This window comes from Crocodylus porosus, unplaced genomic scaffold (genome assembly GCF_001723895.1).
Source record: "Crocodylus porosus isolate Cpor-Errol unplaced genomic scaffold, CroPor_comp1, whole genome shotgun sequence".
NCBI classification, from domain to species: Eukaryota; Metazoa; Chordata; order Crocodylia; family Crocodylidae; genus Crocodylus; species Crocodylus porosus.
The window spans coordinates 10502131-10518439 of NW_017728918.1; the positions used below are offsets into that span (position 1 = coordinate 10502131).

Genomic DNA, 16309 nt, shown 5'->3' on the forward strand with positions numbered 1-16309 from the left:
GGACAGTTTCTTCTGTCTTTTCCTGCTTACAACATGCATCTCCCCCTCCCCCAAAACAGCTGCTGGAAGCCGGAGGGTGCATTATATGGGGAATACAGTAAGAGCATTTTCAGACAAAACTGAAAGTAAAGTCTGCAGTAATCTCCACGGAGCTGGCTCAGCACCCTTGCTGCCGCTACCCCGTAACTTATTACAAGGAAAGAGCTCTTCATTCTCCCTTTTAAAAGCAAGGTGCATATCTTATTCTGGGGTGTGTTGCACATGAGAAATACGGTACTCAGTCAGGATTTTTTATTGAGGTATGAGTGCTTGGAGCTGTACAAGACACAAAGGAGACAGAGACTCAAGAGCAACTTAGCTAAGAGACATATAGGATCGTAGAGCCCTAAGGCTGGCAGGAACTCGAAGGGTCATCTAATCTAAGCCCCTGAACAGATGCTGGATGCACTCCTCCTACCCCAGGTCAAAGCTGGACCACCCCAGGGGAGCAGTGCTCTTGGATAAGGATTTGGTTCAGTTCCAAGGGATCTGGGAGTAGAAGGGAGCTGTACCAGGAGCAGTGCCCCTGCCCCCAGGAATGGAGCACAGGGGACCATCCATCCTTCCCTGTCCACCCTCAGTAGAGCACCTTCTCCAGGTACGTGTTCAGGAACATCCCTGTAGGATCCAGCTTCTCCCGGATGGAGCAGAACTTCGGGAAGCCGGGATATATCTTCTCAAAGTCCCTCCGGGTGCAGGCGTGAGCCTGCAAGAGAAGACCCCGTCTGCTGCTCACCACGCGCCAGCCCATTGAGAGCTGCTGCGAGGGCAAAGCTGAGACATGCACGTGTGTGTTTACACATGCACCTTCACCTCGCCGGCCATTTTCCAGATCACAAGCACATCAAGATGCTCTGTAATGACCCAGCCTGTCCATCCAGCGTTATTCCCAGCCTGGAAGCAGACTAAGTCTGGTCCAGCTCAAGTCTGGTATTGCAGGCAGTGCCCCCTGAGTGCCAAGGCAACCAGGCTTAACGAGGGGTGAGCAGCTGCACAGCGGCCCGCTCTGAACATGGGGACAAATCTTAAGGAGAGGCCATCAGCTGAGACCAAGCTATCCCTGCTCAATCTTTGGGGAGGGGTCATAATCACTGACATTTGACAAGTGCCCAGGGCCCTCGGCATGATTTAAGTGTCTGCCCTCCGTGGGTTATACTGCTATATGAAGCTTTATAGCCCCGGGTGATACAGAGTCCTCACCCCTTGGAAGGGGCAAGCTGGCCTCACACCGCCTGGGTCAGCAGTGTCCAGGGACAGCTCTTCCCTGGACTCAGGCCAGAGAAGGTCTGCGAGGCTCACATGTAGGGGGAACAAGAAATAGGCACTGGACCGCACTGCAGTCCATATGTCCCAGGCTTTAGGGTACCACTGGGCCTTGTGAGATGTGGCTCACAGCTCAGCCATGCCAGCTTTTGTCCCATCTCCCTTTGGCTCCTAGGAACATCTCCCCCACTTCCCACCGTAGTCCTATTAAAGATCTTCCCTTGAACTCCACGAGCTCTTCACCTTCCTGCAGGTATGCTGCTGATCAGCCTACCAGAGAGGTGGTAGCATCTCCAGCCTTGGAGGTTTTGAAGACCCGGCTAACCAAAGCCTTAGCTGGGATGATCTAGTTGCAGATGGCCCTGCTTTGATCTTGCTGATCATCCTACCTGCCCAGCCCCACTCAGCCCTGCTCCTCCCGCCCAGGGCATGGTCCTCGCTGCTGCTGGGGAAGGAAGCTAGGCATTGGGATCCCAGCTGGGGAACCGGGGAAGGCCTGGGAGCAACATACCCACGCTGGTCCCACCACCTCCCTCGCCCTGACAGACACCACCGGGTCTGCAGTCAGAGGTGTCCACACTGCCTCCAGCCCACGCTGGCGCTGCTCCATTGCCGGGGGCTGGCGCACACAGAGTGGGGCCAACTGGGTGGCAGGATCTGCCCCCTCCCCACCCTGAGCTGCAGGCCTGTCTGTAGTGGTACCTTGGCCCAGTGTGGCCTCCCTCCGAACTTCTTCATGATGCCCTCGTAGGCCAGCCAGTAGTCCAGCCGGGGTACGTCCTTCCCGTAGGGCCTGGAGGCAGGGCGATATCAGCACATTACCATATTTACTTGCATACAACACGCCCCAAATATAATATACAACTTGTTTTTGAGGAGCAGAATAAAGATAAAAAGATTTCCCCAGAGTTATGACTTCAGAGAACAGGGTGATGCCCTACTTTCTTGCATGCAATGCACACCTTTCCCCCCAAAATCAACCCTCCCCTTAAATTGGAGTGCATCTGTTAAGCGGGGAAGGTATAGAGCCTAATCTACAGCTCACTCATAAAAACATAAGAACATAAGAACTGCCCTGTGCTGCCTGGGACCACACGTCCCTCTCGCCCAGTCTCCCACGGTACATAGCGGCAGGGAGCAGATGCTGAGAGGGAGACTGACATGGGTCTGACCAGGGGTTTTGACACTGTTCCTCTCTTACTTGCAGCCTCCAGCATGAAGGTCCAGGAAGGCCGGATGCGAAGGCCGTGCCCCTCGCTCCCATGCTCAATAACGACTCAATCTGGCTGAACTCGCCACTTCCACCGCGTCTGGTGGCAACAAGCCCCCACATTTGACCGACACGCTGGATGGAAAAGAGCTTCCTGGCGTTAGCTTTAAATGGACTGCGGCTTAGTTTCATTTTATAACCCCTCGTTCTTGTATGATGAGAGATAGTAAATCGTTTCACTCACTCACCCTCCCTTTCTTGCACAACTAAAATTGAATGGTCTCCATGGGTGGAGCTGTAGCTTTGAAAAGAGCTAAGGGGCTAAAGAGGCTGTGAAATAAGCTAGCAGGCAGCCAAAATCGCCCTAAGAAAGGGCAGCTTGATTAGTGGAACATGAAGACGGTTAAAAAGGAGAGACAACTGTTAACACCGGCGGAGTGAAGAACAATGAGACATTACCTCGAGTGATTCCCTCAGCTGCCTGAAGAGTAATCCAGAGCTGTTGTACCGAGGAACAAGGCGTTTCCAACCCCAGGCAGAAAATCACCTTCCCTGCTTAATAGATGCACTCCAGTTTGAGGGGAGAGCTGATTTTGGGGGGAAAGGTGTGCATTGCATGCAAGGAAGTCTGGCCTCACCATGTCACTTAGGAACCCTGCTCACCAGCCCCTGAGCCTGCGGCACTCGGTGCAGACACACAGGGCCCCTAAGAGAAGCCAAGTGGGAACAAGATACAGACCTGATACCCCCACACTGTCACCCCATGTTATAGGTAGGGAAACTGAGGCACAGCACACAGTCACCTGGAGCTGGCCCTCCCTGTTCAGGTCCCCCTGAACCTCTCCAGAGATCACCGATTCGGAAGGAAACGGCACTGCAGCAGCTCCCAGCACCTCTCTGAATGTCGGGCCTGTGCCTGGGGAGTGCTGCACGCTGCACCCCCCGACCCACGCCTCCGCCCGCCGGATCCCACCTGTACATGATGATGTTCATGTAGCAGCTGTCGCGCTGGAAGCAGGGGCTGAGCAGGATGCTGTCTGCCTGGGCGAAGCGCACCTCCACAGGGTAGTGAGCCACCACCTTGGGGCTGCTCTCCAGCGCGGCCTTCAGCTCCAGGAGGGCATCCTTCGTCTTCTCACTGCCCGGGAAGCAGACACCCCCCACCCCACAAAGGCAGGTGAGGCACACAGCGGCAGTGAGGGCAACCCCCGGACATCTCTCCCGTGCATTGCTCGGGAGAGATTTCCCCTGCTCCTGGGATGCTTATTGCAAGGCAAAGGCCCTCCGTGAAGTGGCTCCTGCTCCCCAAAGCTGCCCCTCTCAACAGGGAGCAGGCAGCGAGTCTGAGCTGGGAAGCTGGAGGGTGAGAGGGGCGCGTGGGATGTACGCTAATTGCTACAGGAGTATAACGAGAGCAGTGTCAAGGACAGAGGTGCCGCAAACAGGAGGCAATGCCTGCAAGTCTGCGTCTACTGGGGGGTTCGTGCTCCCAGGTGGACGTCACTGTTGGCAAGAGGCTGGGGCAGTCGCGAGACCGGCAGTCCTGCCCGGCTCTGGCTCCCGCTGCCTGGACGATGCGGCAAGGCCGATATAATAGGAGGCTGCCGTGTGCTCACAGACCCCCGTGTCCTGCTGAATCTCTCCCTGCCAGATCGCCGGGCCCGCAGTTCCTGGCCTGGCCCTTTTGGGAATGGGGTTGTTGACTGTACGGAGCTGGGCACCCAGCCAGCTCCCCCCAGTTTTGGAGCAGTGGAGGTTTTTGGAGCATGTGTCCCTCCCTGGCACTGCTCTGCGGAGCCCGGGTCCGGCCTAGATGTGACGGGGAGCGGGGGAGACGCCTGGACCTATACAACCTCCACCCCTCCCGGCAAACCCTTGCAGAGTGGGAGTCACAGACACGTGGACCCAGGCTCCCGTCCCGAGCATCTCACATGGGGATGGCCCAGTCCTGGACGTGCTGCTTGAAGCGGCACTCGTAGTTGAAGACCTTGTAGCTGAGGTCAACCTTCTCCCCCTTGCTGGTGAAGAGGAGCCAGAAGAAGCCGCGGTTGATCCAGGGCACCAGGAAGGGCAGGAACGTGCTGCGGGGAGGAGACCGGGGTCAGAGCAGCCGGCACGGGCCCATTTTGCAGGGAACTGCAGCTGCCGTGCATGGGGTGGGATACGAGCCTTCCAGCAGCCTTGGGGCATGGGAAGAGGAAGGGCTGACCCCGAAGTAACTGGCCCCAGTCACACCAGTTCTGCTGCTGTCTGTCCATGCCTAGCCCAAGGCAGCCACTTGCTAAAGGCAAGCAGGATGGCACCTGCCCGCAGCTGCCTGGAGCCGTGGCACAGAGATGTATCTTGGGCTAGCTACACGTCTGCCCACGTGTGATCCCAGGGTAGCTTACACTGGAGTGCGACACCAACGGGGATGACACTGGGCTCAGCCATCATTTGCCTGTGTCCTCCATTAGGTAGGAGAACGGCAGGTCAGGATAGCAGGCCCCAAATGTGTGTGCAGGGGTGGATCCAGGGGGTCCAGTGGTGCAGACGGGCTGTCCTTTGGTTCCTCCTCCACCCAGACGTTCACACCGAGCTCCTGTGAGGCGCGGGGGACTTCTCTTGAGGCAGTGCTAACTGGATCGATTGACTTCATGGCTCGTTGTCATCTCCCTGATCCCTGTTACTCTCCCTCCACTTCACAGGGGTTACCCACCGCTCTCCTTTGTAACCGCCCCTGTCCAGATGCTCAAGACGGCTGTTTTATGAATCCGAATAAGAGATGTACATTCAACTATAATGATACACTCTCTTTTGCCTATTTTGACTATTTTTCACCTAGTTTGTTGTGTGGTTTTTTTTAACTTCATATACGATCTAAAAAATTAGTGACCATTTTCACAAAGCTACGTTTGTTTTGGCTTCAGCTTAAACTAAACGATATAGTTCTCGCCTGTTAGCGTATTAATAAAGCTTCTAGCTTCTTTTTAGCAGGAGAAAAATATGCACCGTGCTATATGTGACAATGTGCCCCCTTTTCATAAACCAAGATCCGCCCATGCCTGCGTCCTGGCCACTGGGTACTGGATAGTAGGATCGTAAGCCAGGAAAGTCCCCTCTGAGGCACTGCCTGGGAATCCAGGGACCCGGGATCCCCACAATCAACTGGAGGGATCCCCCAGATCACCACTGCAAGCCCTCCCTGTCCAGCTGCACAACCAGAAGCCCCCACCCCAGCTGACAGCCCGCCGGAGGCGACAGCAGAGAGCGGTGAGCGCTGCCGATGCACCGCTGCTGCGGGATGCCGGGATGGGGACTGCCCCTTGTCTCAGCTAAGCAAGGATGCTCCTACCGCAAGTTTGAATTCAGCACAGTCGGCGTCTGTCGGACTAAAAATCCCACCCAGGTGCCCTGACAGACGGACAAGCGCTGGCCCCTCAGCTCTCTGGACACTGGAGGGCAGCACAGTCCCGTGCCAAATCAGAGGTGCCCCAGGACTGGGCTGCAGACTGTTTCGGGACTGGGGCATGTTTTAGGGACAGATTTTCCACCTCAGCAGCAAGGAACTGGGACGGCTAAGCCATTGCCTAGAAGGATGCAACCCCCCAAGAGCTAAACACCGAGCAACAACCCCTCCCCGCCATCTCTCTCTCTCATATGCACACATGAGATCCTTCTTGGGCACATCTACAGGTGCGCTTTAATGCGCATTAGCGTACTTGCACGTGCATCAAAGTGTCACAAAAACCTGTGCTCTTTAGCAAATGCACATGAAAACAGGCTAATGTTCATTTCTCTAGTGCATCACAATGGAGGGACTAGATTTAATGCACATTACCTAGAGGTCATTAATTGAACATGCAGACATGCCTTGGGCCTTCCCCCAGAATCCCCTCCCTGCCGCGGGTGTAAACTGATGCCGTGCTGGTTTCATGCCGTGACCCCCTGTCCTTGCGCGGGAGAGACAGTCAGCAAACAACCCCTACTGACTTTCTCTTCACCATTCAGACTTCTGTAAGCCCCGCTCCTGTCCCCCTCAAGCGTCTCTCTTCTAACCTGACCAGGCCTGGCCTCTTGAGTCTCGCCTGTCAGGGAAACACCTCCACGTCACCTGTCATCCTTGCTGCCCTTCTCCACGCCTTTCTTCCTTTCTGAGGCGTGGGGACCAGAACCGGGCACAATGTTCGAGGTCCGGCCTCACCAGAGATTTGTACAGGGGCCTGTATAAACAGGACCCTTCCTGTTTTGTTCTCTGCATCCAGTGACTGAGACTGGTACCTTGCAGGAATGGGGAAACTGAGGCACACAGCCATGCATGGACTCGCCCAAGGAGATGGCGTGAGTCAGTAGCAGAGCTGGAAAAGAACCCAGGTGGCATCTAACCCAAGCCAAGCTCCTCCCCCTTCCCAATCACAGCGCCCATCACGAAGAGGAACCAGCTAATTGGCTGCTGCCATAGCCCTGGATTTACCGTATTTTCTTGTATACAACACGCTCAGAGGGGAGAAAAAGGCTGTTTCCTTGAGAGCCTCTGTGGGGTGAGGTGGGAGGGGAAGAGACCGTGTCCACAGACGGCAGCTAGGCAGCCCGGTGGGCAGCAGAGCCACCTTACTTCCCATTTCCCCGGTAGCTAAGCAGCTGAAACTGCTGTTACCTTATTTCCTCAGTTATAATAAGCACTTCCATTTCCAGCAGCTGATTTTTGTGGGGCGGGGGGGGACAGTGCATGTTCCATTCACGAAAATATGGTATCTTGTAGGGACAGAAAACTACCCATGGGAAATACCACCTAGGAGCCTCAGGCCTGGTGCACGAACCCACCCCCTTTCTCCCCCCAACACAGCGCCAGCCCCCGAATCAAGCCCTACCTGACCCAGAGCAGGAACTCCAGCAAGTAGTAGCCGATGGCGTAGTCCCAGAACCAGCTGCCCATGGAGGAGGGAGACTGCAAGGACAGGGCAGATGTGCGAGGGGATCAACCAGCTGCTCTGATGCACGTGGGCCCAGCACCCGATCCCCACTCCCAAAACAGGGCCCAGCCCATCAGTGCCACTGACGGGATCACCGGCACAGCCAGACTGGGGCTGGGCCAGGGGGTCGCGGCAGGAGGCTGCACCTTGCTGGTGTGATCCTGGTAGATGACGCTGACGTTCTCGCTGTGCGGAAACCAGAGGAAGCGGAAGTACTCGGAGCGCTGCAGGTGGCTGTCGAGGTTGTCCAGGACCTGGTGAGGGGAGGAAGGAAACCAGCACTGATGGGATCTGCTGGGGCAGCTACTTGCAGACCCCCGCCCCCTCCACGGGGAGACAGACCGGTCACCCTTCCTGGGCTGACGGGAAGCCAAGGTCGAAGTCACTTAAGAAGGTTTGGCAGAGCTCGAACCCAGAACCTGTGAATCTCAGGCCTGGGCCATCCCCAAAGTCAGCCCTTCCTAGCAGACGTGCCAAGCACCGGCCCCATCTGCCTTACCCTCCTCCCAGCCTGGGGCCGAGACCCCCTGTGCCTGGGGGCGGCAGCTGGATCTGCGCAGTGAAGGGAGCTGTCTGAGGGGCCAGACAACGCACCAGAAATCAAATCCCCAGGTCTCCAAGGCATCACCTTTCAAAACCATCCCAGGCCAATACTAATGCATCCAGCAGCCCCACTCGCCCGGGCGGGGCAGGGTCCGTGCACTGAGACAGCTGTGCCCTTCACGCCGGGGCAGGGGAGAAGTATCACGCAGATGCCCGCCCTTGCAGAGGCAGTGCGTTCCCCAGAGATTTCAGCCCAGTGGAAACCACTCAAAGGACCTGTGTTTTATCCAGGAGCTCAGCACCCCTCCCTGGGGACAGAGCAAGGGGCATGCCTGGTTGGGAAGATGCTTGGGGTGGAGATAAATAGACTTCTAAAAGTTGCACCCAGTTGCATCACATGCACCCCCATCCCTACCCCACGTGCCTCTGTTGGAGCAGGAGCTTGGAGCTGGGAGGTTGAGGCCAGGATGGGGCAGGTCTTGTTATAACATCCCCCTCCCCTCCAAGACGAACTCAGCCCCTGGCCCAAGAGAGCCGCTCCCTGGCCTGCCCCCCTCCGCAGCCCGTCCCGTCTCTCCTGGCACCACGTCAACACCCAAACCAAGGACTCTGACCTCCACCCGGCCCATCGCATGCTACCCAGTCCCTGGCTCTCCCCATGTTGGCTGAGCTCTCCCCTCCCATGGCGATCAGTCGGCCCGGCCATCCCTTCAGCAATCTTTTGAAAAGAGGACGACTCCAGGATAGAAAGGTAATAAACCAGAGAGACGCACGGGATCATAGACAGTGAGGGTGGCAGGAGGTCACATCTAGTTCAACCCCTTGCTCCAAGCAGGACCAGCTACTACTAAGAGCTATTAGAGCCACTGTCACAACGAGCCATTAGAGCCACTGACAAGAGGCCAGGATCGGGGCCAAAATTATTAACACTTTATGCTCCCTTTGCTATGGCTTGTCCAGGGGTCTTCAGGCCGAGACAGCGGGGCCTGAGACCTGCAAAGGGTTACTGAGCCTGGAGGAGAGTCAGCGTGGGAGGGATGGACACGGGCCAGGATCTGCAGCCTGGTTCTGCATCAGATTTGGCCACTCTGACATGGGAAACAACTCACAGGGTCCTATAGGGCACCAGCCCAGCTCCTGTCCTGATTATCTACCTTTACCTTACCCCCCTGCAACAACTCCCTCAAGCCAAAAACCCTTGGCGGCCAAACTCTTCAGAGCAGAGAGATCCACATGACAAGGGCCCAGGACCTTGGCTTCCAGCCCTGCTTGAAAGACAACATCTGCAGGGAAGCAGAGCAGCATTTCCCAGCCTCTGAGGCAGAAGCAAGACCCTCCACCACAATGCAGCCACACCACCCCGGTCTTCCAGCCCTGCAGCAATGAGACCAGAGGCTGCTCAACTTTGCAAGTGCCACGCCAGGGCCTGAAGTCAGACCATAAGGGGTTACTTAGAGGCAGAGGTCCCAAGCACGACTGAATGCAGAAGGACTTTGCTCAGGTAGCTTTGCCTCCTGCTGCACTGCTGGCTCCAGGCTTTATCCTCGAGAGCCCATGGAAGATGCCTGCCTCGCTACCCAGCCCCCTTCGCATAGGAGCTGCTGGCTTGATCAGTGCAATGGACCTGCAATGGACCTGCCGGCCAAGAGAAAGGAAGCGTCAGCCCACGGTTATACTGGAAGATCGGAAGAGAAACCCCAGGCCAGAGAGCAGCGCGAGGCAGGCTTTAAAGGACAAGGACCCCTCCCTCCTTTCCAGACATGCACTATGCATGCAGTCTCGAATAACTCAGTTTCAAAAGTTAAAGCACCCGCTCTCCAGTCCTGCTATTATCTTCTTCCACCTTGGGGAATCAGCCAGCACAAAATCCGAAAGGATCAGGTCAAAGGCAACTGCCAGCTGATAAGGGGATGAATATGGATAAAGGGCTGCCCTGTCCCAGATCTGCACTGTTCCACATTTCCCAGCAGCCTGCAGAGCCTGGGACTGTCTCAGCCCCATTTCAGACAGGGAAACTGAGGCAGTAATGAACTGCATTGGATCCGCGATGGCATCTGTACCGCGGGATGGTGAAGGCGCTGGGATGGGGTGTAGAGAGGGGTCCAGAGGCAGGCAGCAAGAACAATAAAGGGCTTGGAAAGCAAGTCCTGTGAGGAGCTGGGCATGTTCGGATGGTGGAAAAGGCTCTTACGTGGGGCCATGATAACAGCCTGCCAATACCTGAAGGGCTGCCATAGAGAGGAGGGAAACCCCTTTTCTCTCTTGCTGCAGAGAGCAGGATGCAGACCAAGGGCTTGAAGCTGCCGCAAAGTAGGTTTTTGATTGGAAATCCAGAAAAACTTCTTCACCCTCACAGCAGGGAGGAAGTGGAATGGGGAAGGGGGGACTCTCCGTGAATGGAGGTGCCGAGGAGAGGGGGGACAGACACTGATTGGGGGTCATATAGGTGCAGCGATGCCTGTGCTCTGCTATGGGGATTTCCCCGGCTTCTGGGCTTTGCTGGGTTCATAGACATCAGGGCTGGAAGGGACCTCGCAAGATCATCGGGTCCAGCCCCCCGCCCCAGGGGCAGGAAGTCAGCTGGGGGCAGATCACCCCAGCAGGATAAGCATCCAAGGAGGTTGCCCCCTCCCCTCCTTTCTACTCCATGGGGCAGGGGGTTTCTAAGCCTCCCCCAGGGGTGCTGGCTGCAGCCAGGCTGGGGATGGGGCTGTGCCAATGCCCCTGCTGCTTGGCACCCCCTGTGATGCCGTGGTGGATGTAGGGGAGAGCTGGCAGGGCTTCATCAGGACCATGTGAGCCTTTGGGTCCTCTCTGAGTGTGACCCCAATGAAGAAGCACATCAGGTAACATTACCAGCCAGGAAGGCCTGATGGATGGGCTTTTGGGGGGGCAGAGGCTATGTAGCAGCTCCTTGTCAGCTTGGCTGGTTTCAACCAACAGGAAGCCTGGGATGGCACGGCAAAACACTGCTAGAATAGAAATGTGGGGTGCAGTTGGGTCAGACCCACAGCTAGACGCAGCAGGGCCCACAGGGAGGTGGTACGACCAAGCCTGCTTCCATACGCTGCATCTCCACTAGGCAACACTGCCGGCCTAGGTCGGAGAGCAAAGCGGTGATAAAAAGCCTGTGCTGCAATCCAGTGGGTATAAAACATGGGCAGGGCTAGCTCATACTCAGCCAACAGAAGGGGACAAACTTAGAGCCTGAAGCACCAAACACAAGATCCTGTGTTAGAGCTTGAGGAGCACTTCCAGTAGCTGGCAGCAGTAGAAAGCTTTTATCCTCTTACCAGCAGCAAAAGGGGTGAAGGATGCACTCTCTCCTGGCATGGGTTATGCTGATCCTGCCATTAATTGCACCCTTCTGCTTCACTCCTGCTGCACCACGTGGTACGGCCTTCTACCCCGGGGCGGCCGCATTTTCAGTGGCACTGTAAACAGGCATGTTGCCTAATGCCTTCCTAGGACTTTCTTGGCAGGACAAAGTCACCTACGCTGAGGTGTTGGGGGGTACGGATAGTCCAAGCATCCGCTCTCCTCTTAGTCCACATCGACTTTCATGGCTTGGTCATATGTGGAGAATGGGCGATGGGGATATATATATAGATACACACACACACAAATATATACATGTATATATACATACATATATACACACACACACATATATATACATGTATATATACACACACTGAAGGATCCCTTGTCTGGAGAACTCGTCACAGAAACAAGACCACGCAGGCACGCTTCATCTCCACTGCAATGTTTGCAAGAGAGAGATGAACGCAACGAGCAATGAGCCGAATGACTGGGAGGAGACTGCCCTTGGGAACAGTCTGTGAAATGTGAAATGAAGGTTTTCGAGACAAGGAGAGCCCAACACGCAAAGGCAAGGAGAAACCTCGCCCAGGACTGTTAGGGATGACCTCTGTGTGTGAGAAGCACTGAGGAGGACTGTCACTCCCAAATTGGCCTCTACAACCACATCTGCAGTGGATCAGTCAGCTAATCCCTCATTTGGTGCAAATCTATTGTCCGGTGAGACAGGCAAATGCCTGCCAAGGATAATGTGTGGCATGGAGGGGCGCCCATGTACGGACAGACTAAAGAGGCCAGGCCTGGTCAGTTGAAAAAAGAGCTGCTTGAGGGGGGATATGAGAAGGGTTTACTAAATGGTGAAGAGAAAGTCAACAGGGATTTACTATTTACTGGGCATGTCTACACGAAACACTTACTGTGCAGTAGACTACTAACACTGAGTAGTAGTGTGCCAGGCAAAACCCATGCTAATACATTACTGTGCGGTGTTATTAGGTTATTGCACAGTAAGTGTCACTAAAAAACTGTGCACTGGCACTATTGCACAGTAGCACAAGTTACTGCGCATTGAATTAGCACTTGGATAACCAAGTACTAAACTTAATGCGCCATAACTACAGAACATTAATGAATGTGTAGATGCACCCAGCATCTTTTACATCACAAGAACGAGGGGTCACAAAATGAAATGAGTAGGTAGTAAGTTTAAAACAAACACCAGGAAGCTCTTTTCCATCCAGCGTGGCATAAAGGCGTGGGGCTTGTTACCACCAGATGCGGTGGGAGCTGAGAGTTCAGCCAGATTAGCACCGGGTTGGACACATGCTGGGAGGAAAGGGGCATAAGTCACTATTCAGCAGGGCAGTGAGGGCCACAGCCTCTGCATCAGACCTTCCTGGACCTTAAAGGCTGCAAGCGAGAGAAAAATAGGGAAAACCCCCGCTCAGACCCAGTTCACTCTCTTCTGGCTTCCGCTCTCTGCCGCTGCGTGATACAAGAGACTGGGCAAGACGGACCTGTGGTCTGATGCAGCACAGGGCAGTACTTCTGTTTTTATGTATGACTACTCTAATAAAGCACATTGGGACTGTTTTCAGAGCAAGCCTCTCACAAGATTGTAAAATATAACCTTTCTGCTGATGTTTTTGGTGGTGGTGAAGGAAACGGGAGATTTGCGTGATTCATGAGGACTAAATTATTCAATCAAAAATTCCAGGAGCTTTAATTGCTGCAGAAACCAGATCACTCCAGCAACGAGCCATTCCCTTTGGCCGGGATGATCTTTCTTTTTTTTTTCATTTTCATTTTCATGAACTTGACTTAATAAGGACTTCTGTGCAATTAGCCAGGATTATATTTTTGACCTGTGAGACTCTGATGAGATGAATCAACTGGATGGGTAATATGAACACTGCTCGCTGGAAGAGATGTCAGGTTGCTTATGGCTGAAGGAGCAGGTTGAAAATGAATGGGCAGCTGGGAACCATAGAAAATGAGGGTTGAAGGGACCGCAGGAGGTCACATCTAATCAACCCCCCTGCTCCAAGCAGGACCAGCCCCAACTACATCATCCCAGCCTCAGCTTGTCTATCCAGGTCTCCAAAACCCGCAAGGATGGAGCGTCCACAACCTCTCTGGATAGCCTGCTCCAGTGCTTTACTACCCTCCTAGTTAGAAAACTTTTCCTAATACCCAACCTCAACTTCCCTTGCTGCAACTTGAGCCCATTGCTCCTCGTTCCTCATCTGCCCCCACTGAGACCAGCCCAGCTCCAATCAGCTTCACTGGGCTCCAGGTCTACCACTGGCTACCTGAAGCTGGGAATAGCGTTGACTTGCTCCTGGCCTCTATTTTCCTAACTGATAAAAGCAAGAAGTGGCAATAAATGAAGAGAGGGAGCAACGCCTGACCTGCAGCCCGAGGAGGAGTGCGGCCAGGACACAGTCTATGCCAAGAGCACGTCACTGTGAATGGCGCATCTCGTTTGACTCCCAGGAGTGGAGTCCGTCTGAATGGAAGGAAGAAACCCCCCAGGAGGATCCTCGTTAGCAGCCGTTCGTGTCCTCGCCAAGTGGCCGGGGGCACGGAGAGCCGTGCCCAACCAGACAGCTAATGAGCGTGGATCTGACGCCATACACAAAGAAAGCCTGAGATCGAAGCAAGGAATGGTGTGCACATAGCAGCAGGCTGGATGCTAAGAGCACATCTGCCCTGCACAGCTGTTCCCATCCCCGCTGCACCATGACAGCACAGTCGACACTGGGGGGCATGAGCACAGACAGGACTCAGCCTCGTTATACACATCCCTTGCTCTGTCCAACTCTGGGGTGGGGGGAGGCTTTGAGGATAACGCACTTAATATTTGAAAGAGTTTATGTAACCGGCGGAGGAGCCGCAAGTGGGTTATGACACGTCCCTTGGAAGCGAGAGACCACGCATGTTAAAGCATTATCGTGTAAAGATGATTGCTGGGACTTGAGACATCAGTGCACGGGGGCTGGAGTGAAAACTGGCTGCAACACACCGTCCTGCTTTGCGCAGGGCCTTGCCTCGTCTGCGGGGGCGGAAAGCTCAGGCATAGGGAGCTTCTGTGCAAATGAGCTGCGTTAGCATGCAAGATGACTAGACAGTACCTCATTTGCCTAAAGATTTCCCAAGCCCATGAAACTGCCTCCAATTCTTCTGCTCCATATTCATGATAGAAGAATGATTCTTATTAGACACCAGGTTGCTCTCAGCCCCCTCTCAGGAGGGGTCCCTCTCTCTTTGGCACACTCCTTGGTAGATGAGATCCAGCCTCCATCCTCATACAGCTCCCTGCTCTCGATGCAAAAGTCCTCTGGACAATCCAGACCACAGCAGATGGGTTGGAGAAGCTGCCTTCAAGAAAAACTGGTTTGGAGGAGGATCTGCTAAATCCCCTTAATTCAGCCCTAGTTCCTGTCCATGTGACAGGGTGAGATGATACCATGAACCCATTCACTGTTGAGAGCAGCATCCGATTCTTCATGGCACTGATTCATCCAGAGGCACAAAACACCCCTTGTCTGAGAGCTACTGACCTCCTTGCAGCCTAAGTGGGTGAGACGCTTTGTACGTAAAGTCTAACCCACGCAGATCCCCACGTACGCACACTTAGACCAGGCCAGCAAGCCCCTGCTGCAGCCACATTGCACAGTTCGGACATGGGGTGAATGTCTCAATTAACTGCATCTGCTGTTGCTCTGAATAGGCAAGTTTTAACGAAGGGCAAACACCCAGGCGCCTACTAAGCAGACCTGGTTGGGTTACAAAGCTTTAATGAGGTCCCAGTACCTGCTGCATCTTCCCTACCTCACAGCAAGGGGTAAGAGGAAGTCGGGTCGTTGCATGCAGCCCAGCCCTCTGCGCAAGGCAGGACCAGCCCTGTCCGAATCAGCCCAGACAAGTGTGTAACCACCCTCAGGCTCCCAGGAATCAGCCTCTCCCAGAGCTGAACCAACAAGAGGGCATTTTTAGCACAATATTGAGCTTCTGGTCTGCTGTGACCTATGGGATCTGTCCTGCAATGCTGTAGCCCCGTCTGAGAGTCCACGGATGAGGCAAGATGGAGATACTGTGACGCTAGGAGCCACATGGCAAGCAGGAGAAGCTTTCCTCCACCTACAAGTGCACTCACTGAATAACTGGTGGCCATGCAGCTCTCACCCCCCGGGAGTGATCAGACACTGGGAAGGCTCCTTCCCCCTTTCTGCATCCAGCCTTGCTCTCAGTTTCTCAGGAAGAAAAATGAAAGCACTAGGAAGACAATCTCTTCCGACGTGCATCATTAGCACGCTTGGCTGGCTGATGGGAGAGCCAGGGACAGGGCTAGGAGTAATGGCAGTTCCTGGTAAATTCCCAGTTCTGAACTGGCTCTGTTTTGAAGGGCTTCCTCCCCCTCCGTCCCTCATCGTTGCCATCTCGTCCTCCTCTTGCTCTGCCGGTGCGATGGATGAACCCAGGTGCCCGGGCCAGAGGCATGGAAGTCGAGCTAGAATTCAAACTGGGCCCATTTGGCTGGGATTACCACCAGGCTGAAGTCACAGGATGGGGTCGGGGACAAATGGAAAGCAGACATAATTCATTCCACTGCAGGCTAGAATAAGGCGGACCTGTTTTTTAGCAGCGTGGGTAATTAGCTTTTGGGGCAACCACAATGCCTTTGGATGAGGTGAGTCACTGGAGGTCTTTAAGACTCCCCACCTGCCTCTGGGTCCAGAAAGCTGCGGACCAACGGCAAAGAGCCCAACAGAGAAACAAGACAAAGGAGAGGTCTAGGAAACAGGATGTGCAAGGAAAGCTTGGAAGAACCAGGGTTACTGAGTCTAGAAAAGAAGATTTTCTCATTAGGAGGGTGGTGAAGGAGTGGGCCAGGCTCCCCAGAGTGATTGTGGGGTCTCCGTCCTTGAAAGTTTTGAAGCCCCGGGTAGACAAAGCCCTGGCTGGGATGATGCAGTTG

At 54.6% G+C, this 16309-nt stretch overlaps 1 protein-coding gene across 1 annotated transcript in view; it reads right to left on the reverse strand.

The window, feature by feature from the left end:
- Positions 1–276: 276 nt before the first annotated feature.
- The window catches only part of LOC109311561 (L-gulonolactone oxidase-like), a 38375-nt gene continuing 22342 nt past the window's right edge, over positions 277–16309 (reverse strand). The window contains exons 7-12 of the mRNA XM_019537261.1: positions 7611–7718; positions 7363–7439; positions 4444–4593; positions 3486–3650; positions 2005–2095; positions 277–745 (exon numbers count right to left, since the gene is read on the reverse strand). Coding sequence (XP_019392806.1) covers positions 617–745; positions 2005–2095; positions 3486–3650; positions 4444–4593; positions 7363–7439; positions 7611–7718 — 720 coding nt within the window. The 3' untranslated portion in view covers positions 277–616. The remainder of the gene's footprint in view (positions 746–2004; positions 2096–3485; positions 3651–4443; positions 4594–7362; positions 7440–7610; positions 7719–16309) is intronic.